General features: G+C 39.2%; 1 protein-coding gene and 2 non-coding genes across 6 annotated transcripts in view; 1 reads left to right on the forward strand and 2 right to left on the reverse strand.

Annotated features, from left to right (window-relative positions):
* The window catches only part of LOC114874307, a 100740-nt gene that overhangs the window by 61462 nt on the left and 17418 nt on the right, over positions 1-21860 (forward strand). For all 4 annotated transcript variants that reach the window (XM_046285280.1, XM_046285279.1, XM_046285277.1 and 1 more), the window contains 3 exons: positions 1301-2175; positions 2709-3080; positions 4343-4523. In XM_046285280.1, the coding sequence (XP_046141236.1) occupies positions 1301-2175; positions 2709-3080; positions 4343-4523 (1428 nt within the window). The remainder of the gene's footprint in view (positions 1-1300; positions 2176-2708; positions 3081-4342; positions 4524-21860) is intronic.
* On the reverse strand, positions 5018-5089 carry Trnae-cuc. The gene has a single exon. It is a non-coding gene; the product is annotated as a tRNA-Glu (tRNA).
* Trnae-uuc lies at positions 6499-6570 on the reverse strand. Its single transcript has one exon. It is a non-coding gene; the product is annotated as a tRNA-Glu (tRNA).

Consider the following 21860-nt stretch of genomic DNA (forward strand, 5'->3'; position numbering starts at 1 on the left):
AAATTATTCACTTCGACCATCGTGCAAATGAAACTGGTGGAGAGAGGCATTTTCAGATCGTGACAAAGTGTGCAGTCACTTTGAATCATCCCTTTTTTTCGCTATTGCAAACATAACTCGTGTCAAAATCATACTTCCATAAAATTTTAATACGCTTCGTGTCGTATAGGAGTGTCACATTTTCAAATTGAAATACTTTGCGTTTTATTACAATTCGCAGATGTGACACTCAATTTGGATAACCCTATAGAATCACCTTAAAATTCATTGAAGAAAAAAAGACTAATTGGAAATTAAGATTTCAACCCTTCGACGAAAGTCTGGCTTGCAAGGGGGTTGAAGAACCTTGCAAAAAGTATAATTTCCATCGACTCTATCGTAAATCTGGGACAAATTTGAAGTTAACACCGGGCATTGTCTTCGAAAGACAGCCACGTATCCAAGAGTTCGCTTTTGTCGACGTGGAATAGGAGTACAATGAAGCGATAATAGGTTAGACTTGCGGACCACTTCTCCGTTGATATCGTAGCTCACCGAGTCTACGGAATTCGAGTGTTAGACCCATTGTTCCCTAAAATTAATAGATTACCAGGCGGGAATAGGGACAATTTTGAAATCGAACGATCAGACGGCGAAGCGTAACGCGATAAATGTGGACACTTGTGTACGATTTCATTAAGTCCGAGGGAAGGAGACTCTTGGCGACAGTATCGTTTCCATCCTAACTTCTGAATCTATTCGAGCATTTGATCGGATAGTTTCGTTCCAGTTCAGAATTTCTAACTAGTTTCCTTTCTGGAAGGGTGGCTGACTTTCAGCTGCCGATAACCAATGATAATGGGTTTTTGATCAATGCTCCTCGGTTCACGTATTCTGCATCTATCCAGAAATCTTTGATTGCCTTATAATCTAATACATTTGTTATCGGCACTCATTTCAATCCCTAATTTCCATATTTCATTCGGTCTCTTTGCAGACTTTGATATATCTTGACACTTTGATGACGTCCACAGTTGAGTATTTTACTGCTCTAAGCAATAATGCCAGTTAATTTAGCAGAGGAATGGAGTGTACAATAAATAATAGAGTTAATAATTAAAAAAAAAACTGTTCAATCACTTTAATCGTATACATACGAAGTCGCTTTGTCTTTGTCGCATAATTTGTCTTTAATTACTAAAGGCAATTATACTTCTTGAATGGTACTTTAATTCGTAAAGTACTGTCTAACGAATTCGTCGCGTACAGAAAATTAACTTACTAAAAGAAGAATTTACATAAATCTCCGGTTATGTTTCAGGTGATATCCGAGTATTGCCGTACGCGTCTTCAATCAAAGCCCTTCACTCACATAGTGATGGACATGTATCGGGAAGTAATGAAATCCCCTCAGTACGCCGCTCGAAAACGCTTAGCATACCAGCATCTAAATCCACCAACACCGTTGCGCAATCCCTTAGAAATGACGGAGCACAATCTTCGCCAGGGTAATTACTCCCATCACCATCAGCAACATCCGCAGCAACTGGATCCCCTTCACAATGGCCAGGCGAAAAGTGTTCATCAGTATCAGTATCAAGATCGGTCCTATCATATGACCAATCAGTACAATGCTCTTCGACAGACCCAGCAATGTCCACCTACACAGTTTCACCCGCACCAGCATCATCAACGCCTTCAGGAGCCTCTTCAAGTAGCTCAGCCGACCAAAGTGCATCATTACCACCATCACCATCCGGCGAAGGGCGCGCTGTTCAAGCTACAGTCGAGAAATTCGCATTCCCATCCAAATTTGCCGAGTCTGTGCGGCCAGCAGCCGCAAAATCGGCGGCAAGAAGGAAATTTCGAAGATCGTAGGACACAGTTTCAATCGCAATTGAACGTTCAAGCGAATGGACGAAGCGTTGGTCCGGCGATACAGCATCAACGACGCCATCATTCGAGGACCTACTCCCAGCCGATTTATACCAGGTTACAACACACCAGGAGCAGTGGCAATTTACCCTCTACCATCGGTGAAAATAATTCTGGAGGGAATGTTTATAGCGATCCTATTTACGCGTTGCCTGTGAAGCCGTTCCTCAGCTCCCAAGATGTCAGGGTGAATGGACTATCCGTGAAGCCACCTGGGGGTCATCGTAACGAGGACGTTTATGCTGTCACGACGATAGCAAGGTAGAGTTTCATTGTTCTTCTTTCCTGTTCCTTTTGTAGCGGATTCGTCGCTAGCATGTTTTTCGGTGGGCACGAGGTCTTCTTATTTTTAGAAAATTTTATGGCGGGGACTTGTACGAGCCTGGTTAATGTCGGGTCGCGCATATGGCGACCAGTCGCACCAGTCAGAGTTTTCCTCCGTAAGCTAACAATAAGTGACCTACGGCATTGTTTGTGTCGTGGGTTCTTTTTGCGAATAAGTTTCCGAATGGCCCTTTTCGCGCCCTTTCTTGCTAGGAATTTTCTTGCTTCCTGTCCTCTTCTAAGGCAGAGCATATAACCCGGGTAGAGCTGTGAAAAGCGATATATTCACGAGAGTGGATTCCCTGCATGCATTTCGAAAGAAAAATAAACCGAATGTCAAGTTTAATTGATTTACCCTTCACCTGACTTTTTTTGCGCCAGATGACAAAGTCGTTAAGGGATTAAGGATAAAATGATCGGTGAAGGTCTCTGATAGTTGAAATTAAACAATGGATGAATTTGTGTGACAGGCGACCGTCAGCAGCCGGTTATTCCCATCCGGACATAGCAACGTCGTCCGCAGAACGTGGACGAGACGAGGTTTACGGGCGATCAACGAACGTCACGTTACAGAGGCAACACTCAAATCCCCAGCTGCCCAGTAGGAATCAACAAGAGAATGATTTTAAGCTCCACTCGGAGCAGAATGTTGCGACGGCCGATCACAGGTGTCCGAGAGGGAAAGAGGAGCAATTAATTCAACAACAAAATCCAGTGTCTTCCATACGAGCGAGAAGTGTTCAAGGGCCACCAAAGCCACCCCGGATAATTACCACCCTGAAGAAGGCTCCCTTCTCTGATGCGGAGAGCAGTAAGTCGGAACCTCCTGCAAAACCACCTAGGTAAGATTCTTATAAATAATATATGTACAGTGGACCGCAAAAGTATTCGCACACCATTTAAAACAGAATACCTCGTTTAAAATTGGACCAAATGACTTGAGGTTTTTCGAGAAGCTATACAAATTAATTTACTGAATGATGATAGAGTAGTCGAAATCAACCCTAAGACATTTTACAAGATCTCATTTTTATAACCTCGAGTTGAAAAATGATCCAATAATGAGGAGAATCCTGGAATCGCGAATCCAGTTACTAACATTGAAATTTATCACCGACCTTCTTACCCGCGTCATCGCGTTGGAATTTCATCAATCTCGAGGACGTTAAATTAGAGTGCAAAGCGCGGCACTCGCCAGTCGAACAGTCTTTCGGGTATTCCCCCTCTGCCCGGTGTTATTAAGTTTGCCCCAAGTCATACGTCCGCGTTAATATATGCTTTCAAGTAATGTAGGTCGCAGCCTACACCCTACAGCCCGTCGGCCACCCTCTCAGAGAAGAGTGTAAGACTCTGCTAGGGACTCAAAGCGAGAGGACACTCTAGCTTTTAAAACTGGTGCTCATTGATTTTGGATTTCTTCGATGATATTCCCTTTGTATCGTAACAAAGCACGGTTTAAGGTTACCAGGGATACTTAGGGTTGAAAATTTCAGTCGTCCAACAGAAAGTATTTTTATTCCACAATAAAGAGTATTCAATGAGAATTTTCATATGAAATTGAGAAATAAAAATATTTATAATATTGTAGTATCGTAGCTTAGGACTTAGAGTAGTTTATATTTCTAAATTCTAAAGGCAGAAAGAGGGCCATAAAAGTGAAAGGCAGTGACGAAAACCAGGCCCAAGGGTCGGCGAGGAATTTTGCGAGCGAGGCCTTAGGCCTTCGGCTCTGGTGTGAAAAAAATCATAAATGAGGGTACCTTTTTGAAATGGGGGAGACTTGATTGAATTTTGGAGAGTGAAGAACCTTGATTCTGCGAACTGCCTTGGTGTAAATTCTTTATCTTATACATATATACTATTGAGTACCATTTTTATTATACATTCTAATAAACTATATTTATTTATGATTTATGGTAGAAAATAAAATTTCAGATATTTTATTTATGTTGGGGTATGATTTAATGTAAATATAGCATCAATTGTAATGGAAAGATTAGTGAAAACGAATATAAATCATTAAAGGGAAAAGGTACATTTCGGAAATCAATATAGGCTACCTCTATACGCATTTATAATACACGTTTTCTAACAATGCTTTCAGGAATCTGGTGAAGAATGGACCAAGGGCTCGACGTGGTAAAGCAGTACAAAGAGCACCGTCCCGCCTATACAGAACAGTGGGTGGACCCATGAGGTCTTTCAACAAAGCCCAATGCATTGGTCCTGAATTCGTGGTACGGGCCAATCAACCACCCAAAACCCTATGTGTTGGCCAAGCAAAGGTAAAAAGAAAATATTTTTTCTCTCTCTTTTTTCGATATTAATTTTTCATTGCACTGTGCTGCAAATATACTATGAAAGTTTTGTATATTGGCAAACACAAAAGAATTGCACGTTTCATTTTTAAATCATTGGTGAGTGAATGAAATTTTATACTGAAAAATATCGAATGGGGTTTGACTACCTCACTTTCTTATTCATTTAAATAATAACATAAATGCACATTTTATATTTTGCGCATTTGTTGAATTTACATAACATTCTATTATATTTGTATCGATCACTTAATTAACTTTTTAAAGGACATGGATACTATAGAGGAAAATTCTATTATTGAATAAAGGGGATGTTGGGATTATTATATTTTATTTATGTGGAAGAATTTGTAGAGAAATGAATTAGTTAATTAACTGTTAGATAGTTATTTGTCTAGTGTATAGTATATGTAAAATTATTGCAAAAGTGAAGTTTTGGAGTGAAGGAAACAAAAGAACATTTCCGGTACCGGGAATCGAACCCGAGCCTCCTGGGTGAGAGCCAGGTATCCTAGCCACTAGACCATACCGGAGTTGAAACCCCTTTTCTTTATACCTGTACAAGATCTGAACACGTAACCTTAATAATACAGTAATACTTGATTGAATCTCACTAAAATCTGCTCGGTTGAATTTCCACGACCCAGTCCCACTCTTCCCCCACCACTCAGCGTAGCGAGCGCAGCTCAGCTCAGTGAAACCTGATCTCAGTAGATAAGGACAGAAATTGAATTCAATGAAAAGAAAGAAGACAGACACACATCAAATGGATGCCGCGATTGGAAAAAATAAACATGCAATAAAGAAAATTTTATTTTCAGTCATTTTCGTCTTACCTTTATAATTACAGCACCAATAGATAGCTGATATTTTTCCGATTGAAATGAGTCTAAACACGATATGATTTGAACCATATTTACTCTACATGATTCATTATGATCTACTCTACGTGATTCATTATGTATTTATTAGATAACGTACATATGATCCGATTTACGTCGTGTTTGGACTCATTTTAATCAGAAGGATCTAAATAATCCAATGATATAATTTTCATAAAAATAAGTTGAAAATTACTGATAGTAAAATTCTCGTTATTGCATGTTTATTTTTTTCGCTCGCGGCATCTCTTTGACGTGCCGTGCCTCGACCGTCGCTGCTAGACGTAGTATATCTATCTCGCTTCCTCCTATCGTATTCTCTTACTCTGTCAAGTTCGGCTCCAGTCAATTCTCGAAATACAAACGCTACTTTGCTCGGGAGAATTTCACTGCTGACTCCCAAACGTAGTGAAAAACCGAGCATTACTGTACTTGGTTTTAAAATCTTTTTTTATTGCATCGCACTCACCTCATATAATTTCTGTTGTTCTAAGAGTATAAATAACTTACAGCAATACATATTATCTAAAAATGTCAAATGAACCTTTTAATTTAAGAAGTTTCTGAAATCACATTTTTTAAACATACATTTTTATATCAGAAAATTTTATTCCACATTGATCTTTTTCTATAGTACATATATAGAAAAATACATGAAATATCACCAGCAAAATATGTGTACGTCGTTGTTTCCAGAATACACTCCACATAATTCATTTTTGCTCGCGTGTTTCTTCTCGACTGGTTATGAAAGAATCCTCTTGTCGAACACGTGCAACGGTTGCTCCGTTGTTTATCCCTGCCAGCATGTCTTTTATCTCAAGTGGGTCGTTAATCCCTGCCTCTCAGGTTCTTAGAACGAGCAGATTTTAAACTTTTTATAAGAAGTTGCATTATGGTTTGCTTCTCAATTATTTCATATATCACTAACTTCAGAAATTATGAATAACAGTATAATGATACAATTTTTGTTATAAATTTATAATGAATGGTAAATGTGCTTGTAAATGTTATATCATAAGTGTATATAACCGAAAAAAATGAAATGCCAAAAGTTAAACTTCCGGTACCGGGAATCGAACCCGAGCCTCCTGGGTGAAAGCCAGGTATCCTAGCCACTAGACCATACCGGAGTATGGAAGCACATTTCTTGAATAAAATTTACAACAACACTTAATATTTTTTACTAACAAATACATAATATAAATGATTGTATTATTCTTTTATGAAAAAACGTGTCTCAATGTTGTAATATGTATACTATATGCAAAATATGTGTTGGGTCGGGGCAATAATCATGACAACAGACATAATCTTCGGTTCCAGAGTTTCGACAAGTCAGCAAATTTTTTTCTTTTTTTTCCTCGGCCCTTCATATCATACCATCAACAGATTTCAAACCTGCAATGCCAGGTTAATCATCTGGTCATGAACCGTTGAATTTCGGCGCCCAGCTGCAGATCATAAACGTTCGAGCAACCTTTACAAGTTCAATGCCGACGTCACCCGCGTACCTGAAGGTCGAAAAAAGCCCAAGTAAATACTAGGGCCTCCTAATTTCGTCCCTTCCACGAGCCATTTTTATACACATCTCCAGTTCCCACACTGGTGCTTCTCAGTCAATTATCTCCCTCGAATTTTACTTCCACCAACTCTCGAATCTCACTCCTCTCTTCTTTCGTTCCGATCGCAAGTCCTCGATTTTTTGTAAAAACAGAAGTACATTAACACTCGTGTCAAAGGGGCAAGCTCCGAAAATCGCAAGTTATACTCTGAACCATTATTTCATCTTGGACAATTTCTATCAAGTTATGGGTGTATTTCCGAAAGCGACAACCCTCCGATTTTTCTGAAATTTTTACCAAAGCTTATCCTTGATTACAGAAGAAAGTTTCTAAAAGGATTTTTGGCGACAAAGCCTTGTTTGGCCCCCAGCCCCTTTCAAAGTTTTAACAGTTCTTACTAAATATCTCCGAAAATATTGATTTTAGAGAAAAAAGTTTCAAACAAAAAATGAAGCTCATGAAAAGCTCTACAAAAAAGGTTATACACATTTTTTACATAAACCTATTATTGTGGCTGTTATGAACAATAATAGTATTTTTTCCTTAGATGTACGTTACGTATAATTATTATTGATGTATTTAAGTTAGGTTAGGCTATATATTTAAATCCGGCCGCCACGCCGCACAGTGGGGTATTTGGCCCGAAAAGCCGGACAAAAGTCGATTTCAAAAGTTTCACGCAAAATGTGAAATTTTTACGGCCTAATAAAATTGAATGTATGAGGGACAATGTACCAATGTTCGTTTTTTTATTTGTGCACTCGTAAAGCAGTGTACTTCATTGATAGTGAGGAAATTTTATTTGTCTGAAACGTAATTCATTTTTTAGCGACTTTTACATGTTTTAAAAAAGTTGTGTAAATTCTTGCATTATGGAAGGTTTTCAGGTAGGCATATGCTACACTTTCCAACAGGTATTACCTTTTCATCATATATATTTATATAGTTATTAATATTTGAAAATAAGCAATAATTCAATCATTTTCTTTACGCATATAAGATTTCATGGCTGTAGTTCCGAATACGACCGATCACCGATCAAGATGAAATTTTGCGGGGAAGGGGGTAGGGGGGAGGGGACCTTAAATATAAAGTGATATCTTCGGCTTCCTATTAGTTTCCGAGATATTAATTAAAAACTTTCCTACAATACATAGAATTTTTCCTATACAGACCCAACTAACACTACCGTCTTCGCTGTAGCAACCGTCATCGTCAAGTGTCGAACAGCCGTTCACACCATAGCGATATCGGCTTCCGTTTCTATAGGGTGTTCCATGTAAAATCCATTTTTTTAGTTACATTACGTTATGTTTTATATTTTATTACTAATTCTCAAGGAATTAAACACATTTGATTTATACGTAGGTTAGGATAGGCTAGATAAATTTCCAGCCGCCGGGAGGCGGCCGGCAACGCTGCAACAGTCGTCGTATCTCCAAAGTATTGAATAGAACACCCTATAGGTAGTCAGGTTGGAACCCCCGCTGTGTCAACGGCTGTTCAACACGGTAGACACGGGTAATGCAGCGAGGTGACCTTAGCGGCAAAAATGGGCCTATTAAGGGGGTAGACACGGCACGTGACCTCTCCGATTCGGGACGTCGCGCGTCGGTATTACAGTAGTTTTTTCGTTGGGCCTGGTGGTATCGTAAACATCCTTCGCCGCGCGGTTAAGCAGTGCGGCGCACTTGAAAATTTCCCAGCTGACCGCGTCATACAAAGAAAATTTTTGTTCTACCCTGCTAGCGGGATACCTCTCCTACCTGTAAAGCATGCGTCAGCCGACCTTTCCGCAAGGAATGAATGCAATTAAGAACGAAAGCGATTGGTGTGGAACGGAATGAAACTGTTTGAATGATTATGGAATGCGAAGGTTTGCGTGATAACCACTGTAGTTTGAAATCTGTCGACCGATGTTCAAGAACGTTCGAGATAAAGGTCGACCAAGGCAATAAACATCGTCAACGAACTTCTGCTAAACTTTAAACGTAGAACGTTTCGAATATACGTATATCGTTAAAAATTAATATACGCGGAACTAGTGTCAACTAAATGCAACAACATATTCGCATATATCCGCGATTTGACGATGATTATAAAACGCCGATTGCCTTTTTACGCAAACCGCTAAAACGCGAATAATTTATAGTATTCAATTAATAATCATTCAATATAGTAAATTAAACAGGTATCATAATCAGACATTTTTCGATACCGGAAATATTATTTATAAGAGCCTCTTTGATTAGCGAATTCGAATAAAATCAAGTCGTAATAAATTTCGAATATTCCAGAAGCTTTAGAATTGCGACGCATGGAATTCGCGTAGCGTTAGAGGGGTAGAAAGAGATAGACAACGCTAGACAAGGCCAGCATGAAAGGTCAAGAAGGGATGAGAAACTAGGAAGAACGGCCAACTAACCCAATGCGCACGAGATTTCCCCTCCGACACGTACCCTGATTTGCCAAATGCTGTCCCCACTTTGGGCCCATGATCGCGGGTCGAACCCTGAGACACGATCGCTTGACTGAGGCAAATGACTCTTCGTCGAAAAATCGCGAGGTACGTGACGGGGAGCCCGTGTTCGCGTCGAGCAATAGTTTTCGCGTGAAAAATGTAGTGATTAGCTGACCGGTAAAGTCCTTGAAAAAGGCAAAGTGCCGGGAGATTGCAATTCTCGTTTTCCGCGTTAAAGACACTTACGAATACGTAAAATTTCATACTTTTCAATATACTCTTTCAAGTTTTAAATCGCCGTTAATTAATATTTTTCTTTTTCCCAGTCGCGTCGTTTTTGAAATTAGTTGTCGTATCGTCTCGTAACCGTAACACCGTAGAAAAGGCCGATCGCGAACGCGTAGTGCGTGTCTTCTTTTCTTCGCCTTCCAGATTTCCAGACAACCCACAGCTAACAGCGATTATTAAGCGAATTTTACATTATCATATATTATCTAACATCGAGCTTGGTAAGTTGTCTATTTCATTCTATTCAATACGACGAATCTGGGTAGCGAGGCAAAACGGGACCGCGTGTCCTGGAAAATTTCCCACTGGATCGTTCCGTTCAACACTGCGGTTTAAGGTATCGAATATATTAATACTTCTTATAAAAATTCCGATCGCATTCAAAAGAGACGGCCCACGAAACCGTGGTTTTAGTAGTATCCCCCTGGGACCGTTCTGTCTTTTCGTGTACTAATTGTTCACCGAACATCGTCGCTCGAATCATCTCGATACCGAAAATAACGAATCTTATCGAATAAAAAATTTAATCAATCTAAAATCTTAATTAGTTCACTTGTTAACGTCCGGTATAAATTCTGTGCCATATCTTCAACTCAATAGATCTCGTTTTATATAATTTTATACTTTTCTTGCTATTATATATATTTCGTTTATTTCTTTTGTATTTCAAACAGCTCGTAATTTCTGTTAACATAACCATTTTATTGTTATACTTATTTTTCTGAAATGATACCTTTTTGTTACCCATAAACAGTTTCTGATTCATTTGCGTTCAAACACACTTCCTTCACGTTCACGCCTACCATCTTCGCACAAATTGACACGAGGGGCCCGTATGGGACCAGAGCATTGACGAACTCAAACAATCTGGAATCTTACTTTAAATTTATCGATTCTTTTTAAATTGTTCTAATCGTAAGTGGCCTAACATCACCATAAGCGATTAGGACTGGTGGCAGCGCTAATACCGTTCTCCACCGCGTATTAACCACTCAGAAATTAATAGAAATAATAACCTAATTAATTAATTTTTCTTCTTTTTATTTTGTACGTCACGCGCCGTATCTCGCTCGCGACGTAACACTGTATAGATGCGAGGTCCCTCCTTTTATTAGTTCTAATAGTACCATGGTACTTTTTTATGCAGAATATTTCAAGGAGTTGACACAAGTAAAAAAAAATGCAATTCCATTTAAATAAAAAGTGGATTTGCATTTTGTGAGTGCATCGTTGCATTCACGAAGAAAATGAAATCACAGAAAAATAGACATTATCATACCATTGAACTTTTACATAAACAGCTTTTTCCTATCTCTTACTAAATTCAAGATATAACCCGTCCCAATTGCATGACGTATCCTGTATACTTTTATTAATTAAGAAACATTTATTTTAAAAAGTTAATAACTTTTTCTAAAAATAATTCTCAAATTGCACGTTCCTTCGGTTCCTCAGAGTAGGTATATATTTTTCAGCAGCGAGGAGTGCTACGGTGCACTATGTAAAACCCACGCGTTTGGTCAGTCAGAATTTATCGGAGCGGGACAATTCTATCATTTGGGTTGAAAGAAGGATAGCATGATCGCCGTACATCTCACTCTAAACGCGCGCCAATGTTTCGTTTTCGTTCTTCAGGCGTATCGTCGCGATGCCTGTGGCGAGATGAGCGTTTGAATGTGTAAAAATACTTGAGGCGCTGTTGCCTTCCTAGATCGTGTTGTGCGCACGCTAGCTGAGAATTAACCCTTTCAACGAAAAAACTACTGTAATACCGACGTCCCGAATCGGTGACGTCACGTGCTGTGTCTACCCCCTTAATGCTACTGACTATTAGTATATAAAATTCACGGTGCGCGTTAGCTTTGGTATAATGGAACAATATACAGAGCTGCACAAGTGCTCTATATATATACCTTCTTAATATATATGCAGGTACACGGAGTTATATAGCTATACCACTATCCTGTGTCGCTAATATTGCCATAAAAGAAACCTTATCTAAATATTATTTATACATAATTTATACATATTTTCTGTAATAGTCGACTAGAAATTATATAACATTATAAAACTTGTAAAAACTTATAAAACTAGATAGGAACACTATAATTACGACCTCCTAGTTGTTATTATAATAAATTTATCCTATTTATTTAGCCACCAAAACTTCTCAGTGTCGTCGCGATGATTATCTAATAGATCGTAATTTGATAACTTAATATTAAAACGCATGGTGGAATCATTTACAGGTATGTCTTTGCTATATAATATTTTTGTATCGTTAGGTTTCCTGTACACATGATATATAATGGGCAAATTATTTACATTTTGTATTAAACTAGAACTATCTAAATATATGAATGCTTCCGGGGGCACGTAGCCAGTTTGCATAGTCTTATTAAAATACATTGAATTAGGATACGTAGAACTGTATATTAAGTTATTTCCGGAGATATTTCTAATGTTTGCCCAATGTTGCCTAATAAGTTTTAAAATGAACAAATCTATTCTGACTATTTGTGCCACATTATATAGCCTAGGGGTGTTGATATATTTTGTGTAATTTGACTCCGGGGATCTGTACAGATTCATGCATGCTCGAATGCATTTTCTCTCAAAAAGACGGGCTTTTTCCATGGTACTTGCGTTTACATTGAACCATATTTGGCATCCATAAGTAATTATGTGCCTTATTAAGGTTTTATAACATAAGGTCTTGACCTTCCGGTCCAAATCTTTTGAATAAAATAGTCTTTTGAGTCTAAAAAATGTCTTCTGGGCTTTATTAATTTGAATTTTTATGTGTTGCTTAAAGTTTAAGTGAAAGTCTAAGTAAACTCCTAGATATCTTACAACGTTTTTGTGCGGGATTATTATGTCCACATTTCTCGGATCGTGGAGGTGGAATTGTTTGTGGTGTCTGCGGACATCGCAATTTGCATCGGAAGACCGGGAAACGTATGGTCTGAATAAGATCGGTTACTTATATTTATTTTTTGCTTCCATGTATGAAAATAGTCTTGGATTTGATTAAATAGAGTCTGTAATAACAATTGTATTATTGAGGGTTTATTACCATATATATATATTAGTAAGTCGTCAGGAAACGCAATTGCGAATTTATTAGTGCCTGCATTTAGGTCGAACATATGCAGTAGATCGCTTAAATATATGCTAAACAGGATAGGGGAATTTACTGTGCCCTGCTGGAGTCCGTTTTTAATCCTAAATGATCTCGTTGATCTGTTGTCTCCCTCTACCACTATAAATTCCTTGTTATGTAGCATGACCCATAGCATCTTAATCAGGTTTGGTGGGAATTTCTTCTTTATTAATTTGAAAAATAACCCATCCAACCAAACCGTGTCAAAAGCCTTTTCAAGATCGATGAACGCTGCCCCGACACAGTCTCCTGAGTTTCTCGCCCAACAAATGTCTGCCGTGAATTTGGAAATTGCATGGATAGTGGAGTGTTTATGTCTGAATCCGTATTGGGTGTCTGGAATTATATGAAATTCGTTACAGAAAGAGTTTATTGCATCGTTAATAATTGTTTCGAAGACTTTACTAATATTTGGTAGTAGGCTTATAGGTCTGTAGCTGGAGGGGTCGCTGCTATTCTTGTCTTTTTTTTTATTGCTACTAGTTTGGCTGTTTTCCATGCCACAGGAAAATAATGAATGTTTAATCATTTATTAAAAATTGCTGCGTAATATGCCACATAGAAGAGGGGTAGCTTTTTCAATACGATATTCGGGATTCTGTCGAAACTAGAGGATTTTTTGTTGTTAAGACTCTTAAATTTGCTATATAGTTGCATAGTTGAAGTGAAATAATCTTTCGAGATGTCTTCAGCGCTAGGACCAGTTGCCAGATTTGTCTCCGAAAAAGTTGTTATAGTAGCACCGGCTGATTGGTCATGAGATATTTCTGATTCCAATTCAGATATTTTTTGGGTAATTAAATTTGATAATTGAGGTTTACCCATATTGTCGTTTTGGGTATAAACTCTCTCAAAATGAGCTCCGAGTACATTTAGTTTTTCATTTGCGTCTGTAATTATAAAATTTCCATTTGCATCTGATTTTAATTTATCTAGATTTATGTTTGCATTGTTTAATAAGTCTCTGTCTTGATCAGGAACTTGAAGTGTGTCTATTTCTGAACTACTTTTTTGTCTAAAGAGTCTATTAATCGAAGGGAAAAGTTCATTAGATTTATGTAAGGAAATACCTGCAATTTTTTTTCTCCAATGATTACTTATGGATTTCAGGAAATACTTTTTAATTCTTTGCCTGATTTTGTTTAAAGATATTTTTAATGCTGAAATTAAATTGTCATTTGACATGTCGTATCTATGGAGTCTAGTTAAATTGTTGAGCGAAGTTAGTAGTTTGCTTTTATGCAGACGAAGTTTCTTAATTTGTGGTGTTAAATATTTGTCAGTCGAATTATAGTTGTTGGAAATGAGCGGTACGGAGTGTTCGATGGCATTTCGAATATTAGAGTCCATGGTGAGTAGGTGTTTGTCGATTTCAAGTATAGTCAAGTTTCTGTCCCGATCTAAGTCTTGAATTTCCATTTCGGATAGGAGTTCTTGGAACTTTTCCCAATCGGCCTTACTGAAGTTGTATCTTTTTTCACCAATATTTTCTTCAATGGATAGGCAATTTAATGAGTCTATGGATATTTCCATAAGAACAGCACGGTGGTCACTGTCATATGCAACAGTATCTAGCCTATTTTCAATCGTATTTCTAAAAGAAATCCTTTCATCGTGTTAGACTAAAAGAAAGGATGGAAATAAATGATTCCGAGTAGCCGATTGAATGTTTCGTTTTATTTTCACGAGAGCAAGGAGCGAGTTGTTCCGTCGAAAGACTCGCAAAGAATGCCCATTTTGGGCCTGGAAACTCCTTTTTCCTCTGCAGAAAACTCGAGGACTCTTGATGAGTTTATTGCACCCTGTCGCCGTAGTGTCGGGCCCCGTCGCCCAAGTGTCCTGGCGACTGTCTTGCCACGTGCGTTCCATATGGGGTCTATGGTCAGTTGGCTTTCGAATTTTCCAACAATCGGCCAGACAGAGGTCAATAAACGATCCACCTAACGGGTAAGACGGCACTCTTGTGTTTCGAAGGGCTACTCTATATGTGATTTTATTGTTATTTATCCAGTTTAGTAATGTTGTACCTCTATTGTTGTTAGATATGTAGCAGTCGAAAGAAAACAAACGGTGTTTCGTCTCGGAATCGTCTGTTAGACTCGTCAGTGGGGCTGACAACAGACGACCCCTGCCCCAGACACCTATCATACCGCGGTTCGAAAGTTGTATACAGGGTGTTCGACAACAGGTGGGCAATATTTTAAGGGGTGATTCTAGGGATCAAACTAAGACGAAAATCAAGAATAACGAAATAGCGTTTACGGCTTTGTTCGAGTAAAAAGCGCCAGAAACCTGCAATCCGCTCAGCACCGACGACCGAACGTCAGCTGAGCAGGGGTCGGTACAGTCATAACCAAGAATCGTTCAATAGTAGAAACTTACCTCGTGCTATTCTGTTTCTCGGTACCCCACCATTCGGCTTTGATTCTTGGTTATGACTGTACCGACCCCTGCTCAGCTGACGTTCGGTCATCGGTGCTGAGCGGATTGCAGGTTTCTGGCGCTTTTTACTCGAATTTTTAAACGTTAATAACTAGACAACAAAGCCGTAAACGCTATTTCGTTATTCTTGATTTTCGTCTTAGTTTGATCCCTAGAATCACCCCTTAAAATATTGCCCACCTGTTGTCGAACACCCTGTATATTCGAGCCGCATGCCGGGCGAGCGCTTGCGAGAGCACGGTTCCTCTCGCCGCCACCTAGCGCTCCGCGGCCCGAACTCAAGGCGTCCGGGGAGACGAAAACCCCCTCCATTAAACGATTGCGACAGATATATTATCCCATTCAATATGTTTCGCATTTAAGTCACCCGCGAGCAAGAAAAAAATGATGAGGTTTATATAATTCGAGCGCGTCGAACAATTTCTCCAAATCAGTCACGAACTCTCTCTTACCGGTGCTAGATGCATACGCCGATATTACGAATAATTTTTGATTATCCTGTAGCTTAATTTTAATAACCGTGACTTCGAATGTTAGACAGGATAGGAAAAGGATCTGTGAAAATGAGACTGCTGAGTTTACTATTTTAAAAGAATGACTGTATTTCGATATTTTCCGTTGTGCGCCGGAAAAACGACTGGCGCTCTTTTCCTTAAGCGGGCCTGGCCCACGTTGACCCATAATACCCCAGTGTACCAGGGTGGAGGTGTCAACGGACGAAGACCAGGCGCGGCTCCTTCGTTGACACCATGGTCCTCTCGAAATTTCCTCAACGCCTTACACGAAGTTCCCTGTATTAACATATTGATTAGCCTGAATTGTCTTAAATTTAAAACTTTTACGGATTATTATGGCGGTTCCCCCACCCTGTTTAGCGTTCAACCTGTCGTTTCTTATAATATAATAGTCTTTGAAACTAAGTCGATGCGTAGCGTTCAGCTTCGTTTCACACAATAAAACCACGTCAGGAGAGTTCTTGTTTAAGCAGTCTACTAGTGAGGCCCTTCTTTCATTCGTTATTATAGAATTTACATTGATTTCAATGATTTTTAGACTATTCAAATAGTGATTCTGTATGTTGGTAGAATTTTGGGGAAATGCGAATATTAAATTTGTAAATCCAATGCTTCAGCAATAATGTTAATTTTGTTAGAATTTATTTCAACTGATTTGCGGATTTCAGCAATATGCGGAGCAATAGTTTCTGCAATTATATTTCTTATGTCTCTGAGTAACATAGTGTGATTTTCGGTGTGGATATGCAGGTTTTGTGTTTGAGGAGTGACTGTTGCTGGTTGGTGTGTTTGATTTGTTGCGTTACTTTGGGATAGTATTTGGCTGTATTTTGTGTCTTTTCGAACAAAATTATTATATGCAGCGATTCTTTTTGTCTTGTTTTCACTTATGTATTTTTTCTTTTGAATTCAAGTAATTTAGGGCATCCCCTATAAGAGGTAGGATGGCCAAAATCCCCGCAGTTAACACAATAGGGGTTTGTTTGTGTGTTTTCTATCAGAGAGCGAGGGCACTCACCAGGGCCGTGGGGTACGTTACATTTTACGCAGTGATAATCTAAATTACAATTTATTGCGACATGCCCAATTCGCTGACAACGCTTGCATTGAATTCTATCTTTCCTGTTTATTTTTTCCTATCTTACGATGGTGTACAATAAAGTTTTGATACGTTTTAAATTATCACAATTGCTGTCTGCTGACAGCTGAACAAGATATATAGGGAGGATACGTCCATCTTCCGATGACTTTTTCGTCTTAAATTGTTTAACTGCTAAAAAATTTAAATTATCAATTTGTTTATTTTTAAGTGCTTCTAAAACTTCTCGGGTGTCGAAGTCACCTTCTAGATCTTTAAGTAATACTGTGTTATATTTCTCACTCTTGGGTGTGTAAGTGAAAAATGTTATATTTTTTTTTTTTAATACATCGCATGCTTGTTTATAATTTTGGATAGTGCCCGTTTGTAGTATAAATTTATTTGGATTTATCCTTTTAATAACAAAATCGCCAAATGACTTGTCTAACATTTCAATGATCGGTTTTGCGGACGTAACGTGAAGAGTTATTGGCGACGGCTTAAAAATATTCACGCGTGGGAAAGTGTCATTGTTATCTAGACTAGCCGAAGGGGGTTTCGTACCATTACTATGTTCTTCAGCCAGGATACGGTCATCGTCATTCTGAATTGTCCATCCTTTTCTTTTACCGGCCGCTTGGCTTGCCTGCCGGAGTTCCGTGCCAGTGTATGAAGCCCGCTGGGTGGGCCCAGGTATGGGCTCTATCTTATTGTTGTCTTCAGAAGGGGTGTTAGGGAAGGCTGTTTTCCTTCTACGCCTGGGCGACGAGAGCTCAAGCCATGACGTGGTTCTCTTCTCGCTTTCTTCTACTTCCGTAGCTACCTTGAGTCGGCATGATGGTCCTTTCTCTGTTTGTTTGAATGGAACCATGAGAGTGCTGACGGTCCTCCATTATTTGTTTGTCCTTGTCTTCCAGCTGTTTGAGCAATTTTTCGGTAAGCTCAGTTAGTTTTTTGTTCTTTAGTATTAATTCATCATATGATGGCCTATTTTCGCCATCACTACCACTCAGTTTGCCTTTGTTAATTCGCTTGGATGCCATTGTTTTTATAGGATTTTCGACATCAAGCGATCCTGATTTTGTCTTTTTCCTGGAAATTATGATCGGGGTTGGATTTAGTCTCTTAGACAAACCTTTCGGTCTATTCACAACGGTGACGTACTGTTTAATTACAGCATCGTCCAGTAATTTTACACTTGATTCATTGGAGACAATAGGCAAGTTCGCTACCTTGTCTATCACTTTAATTGGCAACTCGCCTTGTTTAATTGGAAATTCGGATGTCACTGGAACATCCTGATGGGAAGGGGGATTTCCCCCTTCCGTTGTGTGAAGTTCGGATATCTTGTGTGTTTCACTGGTTTTTAATTAATTAGACACACCGAGAAAAATAAAAATCCAATAGGTAAGGATGAGCTGCACAACTGAATCGGCTTCTCACAAATGCACAACACTTTTAGGTAACTATATATATCTCAGACCGGTCACTTTTAGTTAAGCTACTTCGGAGAGACCTTGAGTACGTCCGTCTCGCACGAAGGTCGAGGGACGAATGGTGGTTTTTTTTTATTTTTTTTTTATTTTTTTTTTTTTATTTTAAACATACGTTTATTGTGCAGGTTTTACAATTTACGGTATATATATATATATATATATATATATATATATATATACATAGGTTTGTGTCTGGAAACGTATAAAGGTGTTCGGTGTGGATTTTACTTTTAGACAGGGCTCAGCATAGAGCACTCGCGGACTTATGCTATGACTGGGGTTTACATACTACGCTTATCGTTACGGGATGACAATAGTTATTTCACGTGGTCGATTTTTGTTGTAGCTGTACGGTTGCACGGTTGTACATGCTAGGAGTAGCGATCTTTGGTTTCTCTTTGGTAGAGGGGGGTACGGGGAGGGGGTGGGGGGTGTAGGGGTGCCCGATGGGTCTTATATATTTAAGTTATTTACATATATACACTTACTGACTAGGCTATATACAGGGGATTTACATGGCTGTCTATATGGCGAGTAGGGATACTTATATAACTACTTATAGTGTGTCTACGTGTGGCTGTGCTTGTGTCTTTATGTACATATATATATGTATATTGTTTCATCGGAAATATACAGAGTGTGCTTAAGATTAAATTACATTTGCGTATATACATATTTACAGGTGTTTCGTGCGTTGGTTAGTACATTGCAAAAATTTCAGCTGGTTTTTATTGTAGCCACCAGTATTTTTCAGTGTCATTTTTATGTTGGTCTTCTAGGTCTATGCTTGACAGTTTGAGGTTTTTCTTGGGGTCGGATATTGGGGGTGCGTTTACGTCGTATAGGATCCTTGTCTCGTTTGCTTTTTTATGGCAGTGGTAGATGAGAGGAGTGTTGTTTGTGTCTTGAATGTACCCTTTTTGGTCGAAGAATAGGAAGGATTCCGGGGGGGTGTATCCCGTGTCGCGTGTTTTCTCAAAGTAGAGGGGGTTGGGGTATGTTGCGCTGAATATGAGGCTGTTAGTAATTTTCCTGGTGTTTGCCCAGTGATTGCGGGTTAGTTTTATGGCGAATAGGTCTATTCTTGGGATTTTGGCTAGTTCATAGATTTGGTTGTTGCTGTATTTTTTTGTGTAATTGGATTCGGGTGTTCTATATTTGCCAAGGCATGCTCTTAGGCATTTGCGTTCGAAAAGTCTTAGTTTCTCCATGGTATTTGAGGGTATGTTGAACCAAATTGGGCTTCCATAAGATAAAATGGGTCTAATTAGGGTTTTGTAGCATGTTAGTTTTGTGTTTGTGTTAAGTTGTTTGTTGTAGAACAGGCGCTTGTTGCAGAAGAATGCTTTCTGGGCTTTGTCTGTTCGGCCCTCGACGTTTTATTTTTTGTCAAGACCGAAGGTAGTTTATGACTTCAAGTGGCTCGGTGCGTAGACCACCATGAACAGCCTACGCCTCGAAATACGAGCCAAGGCAGAGTCTTTGTTTAGTTTTCACTAGGATCGGTCCTAACGTAAGCACGGCCAAGTCGTAAATTATCCAACGGTTTGTCATCGCCATTCACGATAAGTTAGAGAGCAAGCGAGAACGGAAATTAGCTCTTCGTTGACCCCCTTTTTTAATGCGTAGATTCTCGGGCGATCGACACATATTATTTAGTCTAAAAAGAAGCTTGCGACAGTTCGGATCGCGATCGACGACATGGTTCGTCCACGAGTGCAAGTTTAAAGAATACTAGTAATAACGTATATTATGGTCGTGACGACAACCCGCAGAGTTGGTTAAAGCATGTACCTCTCTAATTTTACATTCTCACCTGATATCATGTAAGCTGTCGGGTTGGGTACTGCATGTAACCACCCGGACCCGTATTCGCTTACATGGTCAGGTATTATAATCGAACACAATGACATTTATTGCATGCATTTCCACCGGTCGTTAGTATAAGCAAACGTAATAATAAGAAAACAAGGGGTTTTTTATGCCGACGGGCTTTTTCCCCATAAGCATGTATCGAGCCAATAAACAATTATTAATCTTTCGGCTCAAAATCGTCTAGATTCATTTATTAAAATACCCTCCTCCTCACACATATTATTTCCTATTTTTGAAACACGGGATTTCTCCATGTTGGAGAGATTTCGACGATACATTGTCTATTGCTGATTGTGTGTGCGTTATGAAGTTCAGTTTGTAGTCTATGTGGATGCCAAGATATTTTACTGTTTTCTTGTTCGTTATTTTCTGGAGCGGGTTGTTGTTGTCGTGGAGTTGGAAATTTTTGGCATGTTTGCGGACGTCGTAGTTGGGCTTAGCGGATCGTACAAGGCTTGGCCGGAAGAGAATTGTTTCGCATTTGTCAGTGTTGATTTTTAATTTCCAGTTTTGTAGGTATTCTTGTATCTTTGAGAGTAATTCTTGGAGCTGGATTTCTATTTCGGATGGTTTCTTATTTTTGATGTAAATTAGTAAGTCGTCGGCAAAGGCTATGGCGGATTTGGTGTGGCTGCTGTTTAGGTCGAATAGGTGGAGTAGGTCGCTTAGGTAGATGCTGAATAGTATTGGTGAGTTTACTGTGCCCTGTTGTAAACCGTTATCTATTGAGAATGTATTGGAGGATCGGTGGGAGTTTTCCGCGACAATGAATTTTTTTTCGTCGGTCATGTTCCAGATCATCTTTATGAGATGGTGCGGGAACTTTTTTTTAATTAATTTGAAACATAAGCCGTCTAGCCAGACCGTGTCAAAGGCCATTTCTAGATCAATAAATAGTGCCCCTACGCATTCGTTGTTGTTGCGGGCCCAGCAGATATCGGATGTGAATTTAGAAATTGCGTGTATAGTTGAGTGCCTATGTCTGAAGCCGAATTGGGTTTCGGGTATTATATTATTTTCGGAGCAGAAGTTGGTTATAGCGTTGTTAATTGTTATTTCGAAAATTTTGCTTATGTTTGGGAGGAGGCTAATTGGGCGGTAGTGTGAGGGATGGATGCCGTCTTTCCCTTTTTTTTTATGGGGATTAGTTTTGCTGTTTTCCAAGCGGCGGGGAAGTATATGTGGTTTAGGCCAGACCAGGCCTGTCCAAGTAGGGGAATCCACTCCTGTAACACATGTTTTTTTTCCCTTTCCACCGCTGCTCCTTCAAGTAAGATGGAACGATTCCGACTACCGTCTCTCCGTCTTTCCTAGCGGCGGTATTGTCTCCTCGGAGAGATGGCAGTCGGAACCGTCCCACCTTACTTTAAGGAGCAGCGTTGGAAGGGGACCAAAAACATGTGTTCCAGGAGTAATTTCCCCTACTTGGACAGGCCTGGGCTAGACCATACCGGAGTGTGGAAGCACATTTTTTAAATAAAATTTACAACAATAACTTAATATTTTTAACTAACAAATACATAATATAAATGATTGTATT

This window comes from Osmia bicornis, chromosome 3 (genome assembly GCF_907164935.1).
Source record: "Osmia bicornis bicornis chromosome 3, iOsmBic2.1, whole genome shotgun sequence".
Lineage (NCBI taxonomy): Eukaryota > Metazoa > Arthropoda > Insecta > Hymenoptera > Megachilidae > Osmia > Osmia bicornis.